The following is a 17,979-nucleotide window of genomic DNA, read 5'->3' on the forward strand; positions in this document are numbered from 1 at the left end:
CTGATTAAAAATACAGAATGCCACATATAGACCAGGTGGTAAATTCCATTTTATGTTATTTTTTTCTAGTTTTGTAATGCGACTATAATTTTCAGAGAAAGCAAGACTTTAAAAGCTTTTAAGATTGTTTGGGCTTATGACCCGTCTAAATGGAAAATATTTTTAAAATAAAAGTATTACTGCCACTAATAAATTTATTTATTGGGCCAATAACTTAAATGTTTACTTTTAATGACAAATTGATTTGGTTTGAAAATATCTTACTGTTATTCCTTCATGTTCTTTCTTCACATATCCTTTATTCTCTTGAATAGGCTTAGACTCTGAAGAACCCAAATTCTGTGCATTTCCTACCATTTGACCTAGAGATTTGGCAAAAAAAAAAAAAAAAGAAAGAAAAAGAAAAAAAAATCAACAGAAGGAATATTTCAGATAGTAAAATAGGAAAAAAAGGTTTTACATATAGGTTATTATTAAATGTAGATATTCTAAGATATATAAAAACAGAAGTCATGGGTCTGGCAAACTGGTAGTCTATGGGACAAGTCTACACCATAGACCTGGTCTGTTTGGTGCAGAGAGAGCTTTTCAGAGAGGACTGAATGCTGCTCACTGTGGCCAATAGGTCCACTTAGCACATTATGTTAGCAAGGTGGGGCGAACAACAAGACTTGGCCTGGGGACCTGGGCAAGGGATCTTGAGAAAAGCTTCCTGAGTTAGCCAGGTGAGTTGAAAGGAAGAAGAAACTAGTGAGGTGGCTCAGTATTGCTCAAGAATAGACTGGTGAGAGAAACAAATATCCAGAATCAATAATTTAAAAGGGATTATCATCACGAAGCCTGCAAATATTAAGAAGATCAAAAGAGGATTTTATGATAACCTGTGACCAATAAATTTGAAAAAGATACATGAGTTGAACAAATTCCTAGAAAAATAAACTTATCAAAATCAAAGTAAGAAAGGAAAATCTGAATAGTCTTATAACGATTTTAAAATTTGAAAACTCCAGGCAAATGATGGGTTCTACCACATACATAAGGGGGGAAAAAATCACAACAATCTCATAAAAAACCTTTCAGAGAATGAATAGCAAATCTTCATATAATACATTTCTTAAATTACTTTTCATTGTATTTTCTTATTTCTTATTTCAAGAGGCAATGCTTCCTTGCTCATTTGATGAAGTTAGCATGACCCTGACATTAAGAACTGTGGGATAACTTGTAGATAAATAAGATTGGTTATTTCTTAATTAACTCATGAAACTAAACTGAGTAAGTATGTTCACTGATACCAGTCACAATTTAAACATGTGCTTTCGGTGTGAAATACATTTTTCTCTGTTTATAGGTCTAACCATCTGCCTCTTTGCTTTCCACACCCCATTCTTGCTGAAATTTGTTGGAGAAACGTGTGGACTAACGCTATTACAAGTTATTATTTTCAACCTCAGCAGAATCTACAAGCTGCGAATAAAATTTCTCACAAGTCTAGGCAGCTTTCCATTCTCACTGTCAACGTTTGTGGCTCTCCATAGAGCCAATTTCCATATCTGCTGAATTCCGCCCTGCCTTCTCCCTAACTTGCTGCTCTCCCAGACCTTGTGGTGTAACATTCTCTGCTTTCCAACTACCCAGTCACTCTGGACTTCTTTCTCAAACATGTCACACTGAAAAAAACTGTAGTACATATGTAGACACATAATTTAGATAAATGTATTATAAAACATTATGAAAACATTTTACTGCCAGAAATTACATCCTTGCAATAAACTTAAAAAGGAAATCCCCCTGAGACAGAGTTAGAACAAATGTAGAAAGCAACACGACATGCAGCTTCTTCCCAGGCAGAATCTACAGTTCTCCTCCGTACCCTGAGAAGACTCCGAGCACAGCGGCTCCGTGACATCAGGTGTGCTGCTGCTCCGAAAGATTGGCTGCTGCTGCTCTGTCACCAGGTGGCCAGAATCGACGACAAGTGCATTTTCTGAGAGCTGACATTCTCCCACTTCTGTGGGCATTAACACAAAACATGCAGTGATGTATTTCAAGATTTAAAAAAATAATTTCACCACTTAAGACACTGATTCTAAAAATGTAGTTTTAGATGTACTTTTTGTTCATAAAAACTGTGCAGTAAATAATCACATTATAAAGTTTCCTAAACTTGTTAACACTAATATTCCACTCCAAGAATACATTTTCAAGTTCTACAAAGCATTTTATATTTTAATCTAAGTGAAGGGGGAGAAAAAGCCACAGAAATAGTTGAAAACTGTAAAAGTCATTTGGAATTTCAGTGATGGGCGTGCCCAGGAGAGACAGATCCAGGAGATACACGAAATGGCTCGTTTACATTTCAGGGGAGAAAGTAGCATGTGTGCGTGCATGTGCACACACACACACACACACACACAAACTCTCTCTCTCTCTCTCTCTCTCTCTCTCTCTCTCTAAAGGAAGATCAATGGAAACACAGGAATTTCAACTCTATTATTTATTTCAACAAATAAATGCACACCTGTCCAAAATAAAATACTATAATTACTTAATGGCTTATATTACCAAATGCAATGTTGAATTAATCACTAAAGTACAAAAATGATCCACTGGTCTTTTTAGAGAATCAATACATATATGACATAAAATAGAAAACCACAAATGAATACTGACCACTGGATAGTCACAGCTAGCATTATTACAAACTATATTCCCCTAGAGAATGAGTTCCCTCCTAGCTCATTTCTAAACTTCATGGTTCATTTTAATCTCCAAAGGCAACCCAAGGCACTGGAAGATCACACCACTCTCTCTACCTAGAATCACACCTTTGGAGTTGCATCACCTTTTGCCTGGGTTGTTGCAATAACCTCCTAACTGGTCACTGTCCCCCTTTTCTTGCCACCCTCATATCGATCCTCTCTGTGGCCCCAGAGAGGTCCCTCTAAAACCAAGATTTGCCTGCGCCACTCCTCCCGTGCCCAGGCCCATCATTGTACATCCCCACGCCCGTGCTTCTCGCAGCGATTACAGGGCTCTCCTGGACCTCGCCCCACAGACCTGACTCCCCACAAGGAGCTCTCACTTACTTTAGTCCCCGGCAACCCCAGTCTACTTGGCAGCTGGTGCTGTCTCCCTCCTACAGCTCACTCCTCTGCGCTAACCTCACACCTGCTCCCTCCTCCTTCCCTCCCATACCGCCTGCACATTCCTCCTCCTGAACTTGCCGTGTGGCCCTGCATGTGAACCCTACCACTGCATCCCTCACCAGAGTCCACACTCACGAATGTAGTCATGAAACTTTATATCCATAGAACTATAACATCACATTTTCCAAAATATTTAGCTAGCCTCACTCCTCCTTCAAAGAAAAGACTAATCAAAATTCAGCCTGTATTATATTACCTGGCAGTGTCACCCAATTCCTGACCTGAAATAAGACTTACTGCCAGTGTGCCACCCTCTGTATAACTCTTTAATCTGAGCCATAAGCCAAAGCGCTGGATTGCCATAACCGAAAAGTTGTATGTAGGAAGATTCTAAATGTGAGAGACAGGATTTCAACAAAGGATTGCTACTTTATTTATACTATCCAAATAAAAATTCCATTTAAAGTATGCTGACACAAGTTATAACACCTCAAAACTATGAAATTTGTATGGCCCTTCACTTATAATTCACAGTAGTAGGTCACAGTCTAAATTTAGATCCTAATGGGAAGCTGAACTTAGGGTATAAGCAAAAGGGAGGCCAAGGTACAAGAGCAGACAGACTCATTAGAGCCTCGTCTTTCCAGGTTATCTTTGCTCGGGAGAGCTGAGAATTGCTCATGTTCCTACAGAGAAACACAAGACCTATGTACACATGTGTGATCAACATACACATCCCCAAGCATGGACTAAGCCCTTTTCATGGGTCTACTTCGAGGCTCTTCAGCATTAGGCAACAGAAGCCAAATACCATGGGGGCAGCCCATTTCGGCTGCCTTCTCTCATTGTTTATTCTAATTATGCAAGACACTGAAACCTTCTAGGAAGAGTTTATATTTGTTAATGAACCTACTTGTTAATCCAATACCAATAGAGGGAGCCCAAGAGCTTCCTAATTCTCTAAAAAAATAATTGGCAAGTGCCAGTTTTTATGGATAATGGGGAGAGTGGTTTTATTCACTTAAACCTGATGCCAAAAACAAGAAGATGCTGGTTACTGGACTATGAGAAGAAACAAGAGCTGGGCCAACACTGGCAGCATCTTTTTAAAGATAAAAAACATCGCCATCTGGTGGGATGCAACATAGCCACAGCACCATGGCTTCCAAATTTGAGTGTCCCCACTGGTCCTCAACACAACAGACGCACAAAGAGCCTGCCATCACCAGCTGGTCTGCCTTCCCAACAGGCTGGCCTAATGCAGCTTTAAGGCTTTGTTTTTGTAAAACTGTTGGCAGGGGCTTCTCAGATGGAGAAAGTCCAAGCCTGTGGAAACCACCAGAAGTGGTGAGAGTGGGAGCATCCACGATGAGGATGGGAAGGAATGGGAGAATCACAGTGTCTGTCAAATGTGCGGTGGGGGCTGTTGTGTTACTGGAGTCCTGAGCTTTTCCTGTAGTTGACTGGTAAGTGACGCAGCGTGAAAAAAATAATTTTAAGTTCTCCCTATCCCACAATTTAAACCCAATTCCCTGATTTATAAATGTACATTTCTTGGCCTTTTCTCATACTTTGTACTAAGTATATACTCAATATATGTTTTGTATAAATGAATAAATGAATATCAAAAATAGTTTCTTGATACTTTTCCTTAAAAAAACCAAACAAACCAAAAAACAATTGAGCTCAAAAAACAAACAAAAACCAAAAAATAAACAGTTCTTGAGCTCCCTCTGCTGGTTTTTTATTTGTTCAGATAGAGTAACTAACATTAAAGCTGCTCCCATTCTCCAGTTTCAGTTGTAGGAGTTACTCTTTCATAAAAAATTTAAAACGTTAACACTGATGTGCACCTATCAAGATACATGATTATCTGATATTCAAAATAGAAAAAGAACAATCTACGTTATATAAAAATTGCATTATAAATTCTGGGAAGTCTAATGCTCTGTTTTGAACATCACACAATTTCTATCTGAATCACTTCAGAGAGCTAACGCTATACCACATCATTCACTTTCTCTCAAGCATAGCTAACCCAATCCACCAAATTTTAAATGCACTTTCTAGCTTGATAATGCAAGTAACACAGTATCGTTACTAAATCATTGCTTTCTAAAGCTCCATTCAAAACACTAGAAAAATGATCAAATAAGGGTTACCTAATTTCATTTTTTCCCACTGAGAGAAAAATCAGTATGATTAAATTAAGTGTGTAAACCCTTCAGAAACTTCTATTTATTCCAGACGTCTGACTAGTTTTAAAAACAATTTCACTCACTTTTTATTTAATCTAAGGCTTCCTTAATCAACCTTATTAAATTGAGTAAGATTCATTCTTCAATTACCAAAATTCTGGGTTCCATTTACCACTCATACAAGATTGCATAAGCAAAATTAGTAGTAAGTTCCTGTCATGCGGGGGACCCTGCTCGCTGTGCCATTTGTAGCGCAGGGCAGCCTGCGGGGTCTCTGCTCCCACTCCCCACATAAGAACCCAGGATATGGCTAGGCCAGAAAGGAACACCCACAGAGCCATAGACAGGGGAGTCATACTACTATATTCTCGCTGGCGGCGGGGTTGGAGACACAGGAAGCAGGAGCCACACTGTTCGCAACCCTCACTGCACCGCTTGCAGGCTCAGCCACCATCTTCCTGCTAGCCCCCATTTTCTGCTAGCCTAGCCACAGCAGTTATATTAGTGGCCAATGGCTCACTGGTTAAAGCTGACGGCCAAATAGCCACAGCTGATGGCCATGCAATCACAGTTGACGGCCATTTACTACCTGAGCCAGCACATTTCTATGTGAGGCCGAGAGCCTGGAAACTGCTCTTTGGGGCTCTGCCCCCACAGTTCCTAACTAAAAGAGCATTGTGCACGATACCAACTTGACCCTATAAAATCACAAGAGATGTAAATCAACTTAGCATCTTGAAGTTTCCCACAAGGTCCAAAGGTGAATAAGTCTGGACCCTGACAACAAGCTCAGGAAGTACTACCTGGAAGCCAGAGAACCAGATGCAGAAACAGCTAAGTGAGGCTTTCAATTAGGTCCCATTAAGTCTCTTTTAGAATGAGGGAAGATCTCCAGTTCTGTAATTACTATTACAATGTTCCTAAACAAAAAAATAAAATCTACCATCTGCATGGCCTTTAAGCACTACAGACTGATAAATGTCCCAACATAAAAGCAGTTAAAATTGCAAAACAGCTGGAAAGAACTGTTTCCACAAAGGAGAAAAGGGGAAATTACTGAAATTGCCAGTTCTACCTCTATGTTTGTTTATGTAGCTATTTATATTAATGGACTAAAGGTGGTGGTGACTTTCCCAAAAGTCAAATAAAGAGTCTCAAAGGGATCAGAGTAAGATATAATAGTGGCTGACAATTCTCTATTGTTTATATTATTAACACAATGTGGTGGGTTGAATAGTTATATAGATTAGGGAAAAAAACAAGAAATGTTAACTTAAACGAAAACAAAATTAGCAATGATTTTTATAGTAAAGAACCTGTGGCCAGAAAGTCAACATTAGAAGTGTCTGCATATTATGTATAGGTGGATGTATACCTATCTATATCTATATTTAGCAACAGGTTAGCTAAACTTGATAGAACAGTCAGAAAGTACAATGGCATCACTTTAACAGTAAAGAACAAATGTATCAGATTAAGGCAGAGCTCGTTACTCTAGTTGTCAGATGAAACAGAGAGAGCAAATAGCAGATTATTCTCTCAAAGTCACTATACTGCTAAATCCCTTTACCCTTTGTGCTATCAAACCAGCAATAAGGATGGCAAAGGTAGCAAAACACAGACCCAGTATGGCCTGCATCATTTCATTCTAAATCGGTGTCTCTCAACTTCAGCACTACTGATATTTTGGGTCAGATAATTCTTTGTGATGAAGACTGTCCTGCACATTATAGGATGTTTAGCAGCATCCCTGGCTCCCCACCCACTGCCCCAGTCATGACAACCAAAAATGTCTCTAGACATTGCCAAATGTTCCCTCAGGGGCAAAATCATCCCCAATTGAGAACCACTGCTCTAAATCATATTCAGCTTCTGTTGGAACTGGGTAAGTATACATGGGAGTTAAGAATCTGAGTAAACTACAATATAATAATGAGAAAAAGTTTCCAAAATGAGATTACTAACAGGAAGAGTTTTCTTCTGAGTACATATTCTGGACAAACTAGTAAAAAACTTAAATGAAACAATATGGGGGGAAAATGGACTATGGAGAACAAAAACTCTAAACCATGAAAAATATTCATTTTGGATATACCGCATATATCAGCCAAATAGAAAACAAAACTACTTAAAATACTTTGTGAATCATCTCTAGGCATTAGCATTTTTTTGAAAACCAAATTATCAAACAGTTAATGGTCATCAGTAATTTAACTAACTGGTGCCCATCTTCCCATGTACCGACCGTTCTTACTGTTTTTTACCTTTGGTATTTACTAGGGGAAAAGAATTTTCTAAGAACCATTGTCCTTACTCTTAATAAAACTATCTTCTTTTCTCATATTCTGTAAATTAAATAATATGATATTTTACACTCTTCAGGGGAATTAAGCTTTAATTTTGCTTTGCTAAAACCACAATATGACACTATGACACTAAACCAGTATGACACTATTTAGTGCTACAGAAAGCCACAATTAGGCTATTGCCAATATTAAATAAATACTAATTTATAAAGCCATCTTTCTGAAAATAAAAAAGAGCAATGAAAATATTTCCCTCTTTAGTAAAAAAATTCATTTCATCTTAGAATCACTGAAAAACAAGCAGACGTAGACCTAATTATTCACTGTAGAGCAAAATAAATCCTTTTCTTTAAGTATCTATGCCAAAAATTACTTTTGGTGCTGTAACATCTTAATAAACCACAAAACATACTGTGTGTAAACCTCAATTTTAATTGGCTGAAGTGCAGGAACAATGTTTCTTTGTTTAGAAAATTAGCACTTTTTAACACTGTTTTTTTAACTCAAATCTCAATAATCAGTATGAATCTGTATAAACTGATCAAAATTTTATGAAAATCCTCTTCCGTTCTCTAGGAACTGTATAGACACTACACCAGGCATCACTGTTTTCCCCTATTAAAAACTACAGGTCACAAAATTCTCTTATCCTTCTTAATTAAGAATGCAAAGACCAGTGGTATTACAATCGTTTTTTTTTTTTTTTAAACTATCTACTAGCTACTAAATGTCTAACTACATAAAAACAATTATTGATATTCACTGAAAATTGCAATGCCCAGGCACGCATGCGTGATGTGGGGATATTAACAAAGGAAGCAAGGTCCAGAGGCAAGCGGGAGAAGTCGGGGGACACTGACGGACACATGAGACAGAATTACAGTACCTGACAGCCTGTGAGAGCAAGAGGAGTAAGAGAGACCAGGTAAGAGAGAGCTCACGGTGTGAAGGAGGAGCGGGACGCTTTTAGTGGCGGGCAAAGCCTCAGAAAGGTAGACACAGTTGCTGATAGACTGGCTTCGCTTAGCTTCCAGGAGAGATAAAGTAATAATTATGTCAGAAGAACATCAGGATCTTTCTCTTCTTTTTCATTATTATTTTTCTGGGCTCTCTTTAAATATGTAAAGAGGGTCATTTTAAACTTTAAAGGCAGTCAGTACAAAGCACAGTATTTAATCATAGTCTCTAAATACAGCCAACTTTCAGTCATTCTGATGACATGGGAGAATGGGCAATCCACAAATAATCAATCTTATTTTAGAATGCTTTACATGTTTGGTCTTTCCTTGTCCTCTGCTGTGTATCAGATTCGCACTTGGGTTGCTTATTTGGGCAGACATTATAATCATTTTTCCCTTTCTAAAGAATATAAACAAAAACACCTTGGTGAGGGAGGGAAAATCTAGCCTAAGATTAAATTTGTTCTATAAATAACAAATAATTCAAAAATTAGTTTACTGAGAGATGACTGTATTATTCAAAAGCAAACCATTTAGTAAATTAAATATCCTAAAAGCTTAAGAACATATAAAAATCAAGCTGAATATTAAAAGATTTGATAAGCGGAAAAAAGATAAAAATCTCCACGGAACCCATCCTTTTATATTACATTTCTTGCTTATTAAATCCATAATTTCCTACTGTGAACTTTATGGTACTCTTAAGTTTTCTACCGGGGGTGCCAAAAAAAAATGTATACAAGTGGACACGTTGGTCAACGTTGCTCAAGCAGTACTTCGCCATAATCAGAAGTGTCTGGACGCTGATGGTAACCATTCTGAGCACCTCTTGTAATTGCAGAAGTCAAATGTGACTTGTATTCATTTTTTGTTATCGGTGTATATTGAGTATTACAATTTTAATACAGTTTTCCTTTCTTAAAATGTGTATACATGTTTTTGGCTCCCTCTGTATGTACTGCTAGTAAAATGACCATTTGAGAAAATGGATGGACACTGGTAGAGAGAATATGCCTCATATATATATGAAACCACCATCAGTAAAATCAGTTTTATCCTTAAAACAAAAACATAAAGGTTTACATGCTGTTTTTATTGTCTTTACATGATTTTAACATTAATGAAATAGAACTACAAACAGTAGTGACACATTTTCAAAAAGTGAAACAAACTTTTTGCTTTCCTGTCTTTTCCTCCATCCTTTGGCCATCAGTATTCCCAGTTCTAATTCCCAGTTCTGAAGGACTATCTGCAATGCAATTATATTATAATTCACAAATGTGTAAGATAATATTTAAGTGAAAATGACTTCCATGTAAACATCAAACTGACTGAAAAGATTTGTTCATTTCTCAATGTCAGAGATTCTTCATTTGAATGTTGTTTTAAAAAGTTTTACTTCTGTAAATCAAATAATTGTGCATTTTTCCAAAATTGATCACTAGATACTTTAGAAATAATAAAATACAGAATAATTATTTTGTGTGGAAATTTGTTTTAATCACTAATTTTAAACATCTAAAATTTAAGCATCATTTTCACTCAGGAACAAAGTTGTACTTTAAAATTCTTGAAGACTCTCCTTGCCAGTCCTTGTAAGTTACAAACTAGTGCATTCTCTGTTAAATTGTCATTTCCCTACCCTGCAATTGCTTATTTTATATTTCCCTCTTGCCACAATCACTGACATTTCCTCAAACTAAGAGTACTCTGTGGGGCAAATCATAATAAACTAATCTTAAATTATTTTCTTATTGGGATTGGGAAAAAATTCAATTTCATATGGGCCCTCTATAATAAACATCTGAATGCTAAAAGTAGCAAAAACTAACTTCATGAGCTGTTCTCTCATTAAAGGTGGCCTCTACACAAATCAAAATCTACCATAAAAATATTCTGGGCCTTTTTAAAAGACATAAAGTGAATTATTACACAATGTAAAAATTATAGAAACACTAATATTTAGTTTATAGAGATCCATTTTATAAAACAGCATGATATAATAAAATCTTCAAAGACCATTGTTTTCACAGGCAACAAAAAAGATTCATAATATTTTATGATTTTTAGAAATACAAAATAAAATAGGAAATATATATATACGCATATATATATATTTATATATACCTATGAGTGTATAAAATACAGAAAGATAATAGATCTGTCCAACTCAATAGCTCTCATCTTCATTATATTTTACAGGTTATAGTTTCAAGTGTTTTTAATTTAATTAATCCTACAAATGCCGGGTTTATGGTTTTTTAAGTGACATACTCCAAATACCTTTACGTGATTTGTAAAAAATTTATATTTTTGCAATACCATGGCTTTTCAGACACCTGAGGACACTGACAAACAAAACCTCACTGGCCTAAATGTGCTGAGGAATTTCTAAAACATACCGGTGTCTCTATAATATTGTTGGTCTAAAATATCTGTTGAGAAACTAAGATGCAATCACTTCTATGGCTGTGTTTTAGTCAAATAGTGGTAATTAAACATGCAATGTCCAATAATTTGCTACTCATTAAAATGTGAGAAAAAAGTTTTAAAAAGTGTTATGAATGATCACTTTTAGTATAGTAATTCAAGGGTTATGAGGGACAGCAGGAAGTCTGAACAGCTCAGGCATGATGCCACCTTTATCATAAACTTCTATTCAGATACCTTTCTTTTAAAGATCCAGAGATGGAGAAAGGAGTTTTTAGGAGGTGGGATGACACAGGAAATCAGTGACTAAGTCTTCCCAAAAGTTGCCTGTTATCAGGAATAAGGTCTCTCCTCAGGGGAGAGGATGAAGGAAAGCAGGAAGTGGAACGGGAGGTGAATTCAAATAAGGTGATAATTACCAACAGATGCTATAGGAAAAAAGCATGAGACAGTTAGGGTTAAGGTATAATATATTTTCATAATAAAACTCCAACAGGATTCTAAGCCTTTACTAAGCACTATAAAACATGCTGAGTATAAATAAATCTCTGATTATGACCAGAGGATATTGTGACTTTCTACAGTCAACATGCTGAATATCAATTACAATTGCATGGCATTACAGATGTGAAACACTACAGGGAACTCAGATAAATTTGTTTTAAACTTAAGTTACAGCCTCAAAGTCACTGGGCCGGGTGGGCCGGGTGGGGGGAGCAGCGCTTTATTTCTTGTCATTAAATACTGGATATAAGTTTACTTTTTTGAAGATTTCTCTTTTTGTTTTAAGAGTAAAGTGTTGCAAAGCAGTCTGATTAACGGGATTCTTCGTCAAGTTCTTGTTTATCCTAACAGGCTGTAAGGACAACATCTATAGGCATGGAAAGCTCAATTCTCCAAAGATGCAAAAAATGTAAATGCTCCATTTAGTCCTGAAAACTAAGTGCATTATTCTACTTTTCGTTGCTGGAACAAGTTGCCACACTCTCTCAAAATTAATATGTTCAACAACAACAATAATGCAACTAATTGTGTGATTACTAAGAATTTATTTTCCTGAAAGTTCAAACAAAACATCCATTTTTCTCTTTTGCACAAATATCTCACTCAGTATTAACATCTCAAGTTCTTTTTCATAATGAAGGATTTAGAAATAAATATCAACTGATTTGAGAAGTGATCAGAACAGAAAGTTAAAAAGATACCGAGACATCTCATTTAATAAATAAAAGGTCAGTATTTAAGTTCTGAGAATTTTTAAATTCTTACAACATTTTACTCCTATAAATCCATTTTAGATAGCAACTAGACCTTTGGGAAATATTCAAATAAATATTTACCGGTTGCTTTTTGGCGAACAATATTTCTTGCTTTCTCAACTCCTGGTGCCCCAGATGTGGTTGCACTCCTAAATCGCATTGGCTCGGTCACATCTGGGTGGCTCCGCCAGCTGAGAGAAAAGGATCTTCCCACAGTGGCTCCTTTCTGAGAATCTAGAACGCAGCCTGACACATGTAAGATAAGAAAAATAATCTAAAGGCTGAATTCATTATTCATTTCATAGCCTATATTGCTCAGCAAATTTCATACCTACAATTATGTATAATCAGCAGTTTGTGTTGTAGCAAATTAGGTACCATTTCCTTATGTCATAATTTAGGAAGTTATTCATATATTGGACATCTAAAAGTCCGATAAAGTATTTTTCAAGCATCTCCAATAGTCTCGTGAAAATTGACTCATAGTTAGTATTCACTCTAATATACAAAAAACATTAATAGACCTTTCTCAATATAAGAACAATGTCAAAGGAAGTTACACCACTGCTCCCAAAACATTCCAAAAACTTTTATAAACCAGAAAATTAGAGATCCTGATTTTAGAACAGTACACCATCTTATAGGCACCAACCTCTCCACAAATGCCTAAGAGAAATTTATGCCTATGTACTCTAATTAGTCAGTCACATGAGCAAGAAAAATGAAAATCTACAAGTAATACATCCTATTTCAGCAAAGCTGTAAAACAGTAAAATACTTCAGCTCTGTGATTAAACTTCTCTTCTTTCCTCTCATATTGCTCTGGTCAAATATTTCAAATGAGTGGTCAAGGATCCAAAAGAAATACCGGAGAAAAGAGAATGAGACACTAAGAGATTTCTGCGCAGGTATGATGTAGCCAGTGGCTGCCACTTGACTTGTGGCTTGTTTTCACACCCAGGTTCCACTGAGAGTGTATTTTGTTTCTACAAGTCCAACACTTAGAAGGCAAATATTTCTATAATAAATATTTAAATCTGTTTTTACAATAAGGCAACATAATAAATAAATCAGAAACATGTGCCATGGTCATTAATTAAATTTGTTCTGTATCATTCTGGAAACAGTATTTTTGAAGTTGTTTACCTTCTTATGACAAGCTTATCTGTTTCCAGGACTCTGTGTCCGTACAGTGGGAGGGAAGAAAATATTGCAGGGGGCTGAAGGAGAGGGTACATTACAAGAATTTCAGGAGGTAGAGAATGTACTTAGTTTGAGAATATCCTTACTTCCTGTCTTGGCAACTCTCCTCTATCCTGAAAGTCACCCATAGTGAGGTAGCCCTTCTTCTAGGCTGAGAACTAGGGAGCCAAGTTCCTGGCTAGAGCATCTTGGTCCTCTTAGACTCTGAGTTCACACAGAGGCCCTGAGAGCTGCTACAGAGGACAAGACAGAGGCCAAGGGTCCAGGCTCTTGGCTCCCTACTTCAATCCCGAATCTCTCGTCTAATATATATTTTAGGAAGGACTCTTTCTAGCTTCAAAGGGGGAGAAAAAAGGATCTCCTGCAAAAATAGTATGTTAGAAAATCACTGCATTAAACAGTCTAAATCGAAACTGTCTACATAGTCTAAATTTCAACTGCTCCACTGGGATGCCATGTACTTAAACTACTGTGTTTTGGCTTCTTACTAACTTGCTTTTACTAACCAGTACTTTGGTAAGCCACTCACTGACTGCAAGGAAGATATCATAAGAATCAGTCACATAAATTACATGTCTCTATGTTTAATTAATCATGTAATTTGTTCATGCCTCCCATTATCCACATCTTCTTTTGTTCTCTCCCACACTGACTCTGGGCTTCAACACTTAAAACACTTATAATGACCTATCTTGGCAACAAAATTGAGCGAGCAGAGATTTCAAGTGCATTTGAAAATTTGGGCTTGCCCACTTGCTGCTCCTGGAACCCTAAGCCTCGGCTAGCCTGCTGGGTGATAAAAGATATATGGCCCAGTCATCCCCACTGCCCCAGCTGACAGCCAGCGAACCCCCAGACATAGAGCTGCCAAGTTCACCGTCTAGCTGACTGCAAACACAGGAGTGAAAGAACTGCCCAACTGAGTACAATCCAAATCGCCAACATATAAAATCATGATCTAAATAAATGGTAGTTTAAGCCACTGTATTTTGGGATGATCTGTCACACAGCAAAAGCTAACTGACAGAATCTGTAATAAGGCTACTGTTGAAGTTGTAGTCAACTACGGCATGTAATGTACCCTTTACGAGGAGAAATTCCTATCAGGTCTTAGAACCAGAAAAAGCTATGTATCACCTAAGCAAGTGAACTGTTTTTACCTTTTGTACTCTGTGAGTTTTTGATATAACCCTGTGAAGATAAGAGTCAAATCCAGGGTTGCCCCCTTCTCACCTCCCTAGCAAGTATATGAGGCTCTTTGGCACGCATTTTGGCATTTTAACCATGCCTGTAGCTCCATCCGCTTTCTTTTTGCCCTGATGTCCTTATGTACTTTATCTACTGTATTATTCATATTTCTATGAGCTGCCTCAAAATCTTTACACAGAAAGTTGGAGTACAAGTGAATTAATTCAAGAACTGTGTCACAGTGAATACAGGGGCTGCCAAACTGTCATACCCAAAGAAACCACCACTAATGTTTTCCACCTTGATCTGACTCTAGGTCTTAACAGTTTTTACCAAAAAACGTAACAAAGCCGAAATGACTCCCATCTGAAGAATTTGGAATTTTTCCACCTTTGCTAGGGAGGCAGTAGAGTATGTCTCAATAGTGTGGCATCTTGAGTTGGACTTGTTTGGCTTTGATTTCTGGCTTTACCATTTCTCAGCTATGTGATCTTGACTCTCTCAGCTATGTGATCTTGAATGAGTCAATCACTATGGACTCTGTTCTTCAGTTTCTTTGTGATATGGAGATAGTTGTATCTACTTCATAGGGGACCATGCAGGTGAAGAGACAAAACACTAACAAAGCACTAGCCATCATTATTATTGTTTTTACTATTACTGCTACTACTTCATTTTCCTTCTTCCACAACCTCTTCCATCATCTTCATTAAGTGGACAGAGTGCTATGAAACACAATTTAATGTCACCATTAAAGACAGTGCCTTTATGTCTGGTTCAGTTTATTATGAAATGTCTTGCTTTAATCATCTACATGTGTAAATACATAGTGCTTCCCTGATGTCTCAGACATATGGTATTACCCTGTAAAAGTGGAAATACCTTTGCCTCGTTGTTTCTTTTCCTTTTGTTCACTTAATTTGTCCAGAGGTAGGTTTGTCATCTCAACTCCATAAACAGTTCTCGCGAGCACTGCTGTCAAGGAGTCCATGATGTTGGCCCACTCGTTTATGAGTTCCTCCCATTCTGTAAGGGAGGACAGCACTCCAAGGAGGTCGTCCCAGAGCTCTCGAGAAATGTACACACAGAGGTTTGCTCGGATCCAAGCTACAATGAGCGTCTAAAACCAACCAACCAACAAGAGAATGCATCAGCTTCATTTGCAAGAAGTATAATTTTTAACAAAATATTTTAAATTACTATTAATAAAATTAATTTTAAAATAAAAAGTGCTTTGTATATTGTTTCTTTTAATTTAAAATTTTGATCAGTTGTAATCAAGATTTGAGCTACTGTGAAATAAGTTATCATTAAAAAAATACTGATTAAAAATTATTCTAGTGTCGGTGGTTTGTCCTGGTATAACTGAGAAGACAAAGCTGTCTGTAAAACTATTCTTTCCTGAGACAGCTCTTTCCCTCATTATTTACAGTGGCTACTTTAAACCTCTTCTTCTCTATGTAAACCTCCAAACCCACCAAGTCCTCCCTGGTTTTTAGGAGACGAACTCACTGCAGACTTCAGAGAAAACAGAATCTATTAAACCGGAATGCCCTCAACCTCTGCCTACAAGACCCATGCATTCGCCCAGTTTCTCCTCCACCTGCAGGCTGTATGTGAAGAGGGGCTTCCTCTCTTCTATACTTGTCTCCACCTCTGCTCTGGATCCCTTCCTTGGAGTCTTCGTGTTTCCATTAACCCCTCCTCTCAGTTATCTCTAATCCATCTTACTTCCCCAGCTCCTCCCATCAGCATTTAAACATGCTCCAATTCTTCCTCATTTTAAGGGGGAAAAAAAAAAAAATTTCCGTTGAACAGAGATTCCCCCCTCCAGGCTAGAGCCCTTTTTCTTCCCGTTTCAAAGCCAAATTTCTAGTCAGAAAGTTCCACACTCACTCCACCTGCACTGCCTCATCTCCCAGTCAACAGAATGCTCTGGCTCTCTCCCTCCCGTGCCACCCCATCTTCTACCTGGGTTTCGGTCTCCATTCTCACGGCTCCAGTCAACATCCGTGTACTGCTGACTTCTGAATCTCCAAGTTCAGCCCAGTCCTCTTTGATGGTATCCTGACCTATCTATCTGCTTATTAGCATGTTCTACAGGAACTTATAATACAGCATAATAGTAAAATGAATTCCCTTTCTTCCATTGAGATTCTTCCAATTCCTTGACCTGGTCTCTCCTGCTACTTCTCTCTCTTCCCTCCCCCTGGCCTCTTTAACTCCCACTCCCTTTTCAGGTCAGAACTTGGACATCACTTCTTCCAAGGTGTCCCTGACTGCCACCCCACTCCTAGCCTCCTAAGTAGCCTTCAGTTCCCACAGTTCTCGGCACTTCCCTCATTACAGCACTTATCACTCTTTTCCTCAAGAGTCTGTTCATTTCCCTTTGTCCCTCCTCTACTCTTATGGTCCATAACACTAGAACTGCTGACATGGCAACACTACAAGACAATTATGCATATATTCTGGGTATTTCCTTACCTTGAAATTGCCCAGTTCCTTACCTCTGTCAAATTTCACGTCCATTAAAATTCAAATCAAAATGTATCTCCCTTGAAAAAAGTGCCACGTCCATCCCAGATATGCCCCAGATGCTTTCCTAATCTTAGTAGAGGAATCTTTATATCCAAAATCCGTGTAACTTCCCTGATCTGTTGTCAGAGCTAAATGTACTTGTTAATGTAGTTGCAAATGTACTAAACGTATTTGCAAATATTTCTTCCCAACCTAGTTGAAAACAGGTTCCTACTATCATTGGGAGCTGTGCTGTGCATGGAATAGGAATGAATTTGCTTTTTAATTAAAAGAGAAATTTTTCTTTAACATACACATAGGAAACTTTAAGAAATAAAAAACAGTCTGTAATTAGGCAGGTGTGTTTTGACTAATTGAAAAATCATTATTTAAGTGACCCTTACGCAATGTACTTTTTTCCTATTTTTCAATTCATGTTTATTACACTTTTTAAAGGGGAACAACGAAAATGTTAAAGTTGAGCTAATTTAGTTAAGTGTATTGAAAATAAGGTTTTTAAACACAGTTAAAATCTGATTCTAAGATGAATGAATTTTTTTAAAATTAAGAACAATGAAAAATAAAAAATTAAAATAATTTTATCATGTTAATAATTTATTATATATTTTATGACTAAAATGCTAGCTTCTGTTTATTCATTTTTACACTCCTGTTTTCAAAGTGAGTTTGAAACCATAACCATAAAGAGCATACATACAATAAAATTAATAAATAGTAGATCAAAAATATAATCTTAAAGTATAGGCTGA

The 17,979-nt window shown here is 37.1% G+C and overlaps 1 protein-coding gene across 5 annotated transcripts in view; it reads right to left on the minus strand.

Moving 5' to 3' along the window:
• Window positions 1–17,979, minus strand: part of RALGAPA2 (Ral GTPase activating protein catalytic subunit alpha 2) — a 332,722-nt gene that overhangs the window by 199,922 nt on the left and 114,821 nt on the right. For 4 of the 5 annotated variants that reach the window (XM_019712539.2, XM_019712535.2, XM_019712536.2 and 1 more), the window contains 5 exons: window positions 15,575–15,812; window positions 12,383–12,547; window positions 8,540–8,680; window positions 1,874–2,011; window positions 265–362 (listed from right to left, as the gene is read on the minus strand). In XM_019712539.2, coding sequence (XP_019568098.2) covers window positions 265–362; window positions 1,874–2,011; window positions 8,540–8,680; window positions 12,383–12,547; window positions 15,575–15,812 — 780 coding nt within the window. The remainder of the gene's footprint in view (window positions 1–264; window positions 363–1,873; window positions 2,012–8,539; window positions 8,681–12,382; window positions 12,548–15,574; window positions 15,813–17,979) is intronic. The other variant, XM_019712540.2, reaches the window with a different exon arrangement.

Source organism: Rhinolophus sinicus, linkage group LG13 (genome assembly GCF_036562045.2).
Source record: "Rhinolophus sinicus isolate RSC01 linkage group LG13, ASM3656204v1, whole genome shotgun sequence".
Lineage (NCBI taxonomy): Eukaryota > Metazoa > Chordata > Mammalia > Chiroptera > Rhinolophidae > Rhinolophus > Rhinolophus sinicus.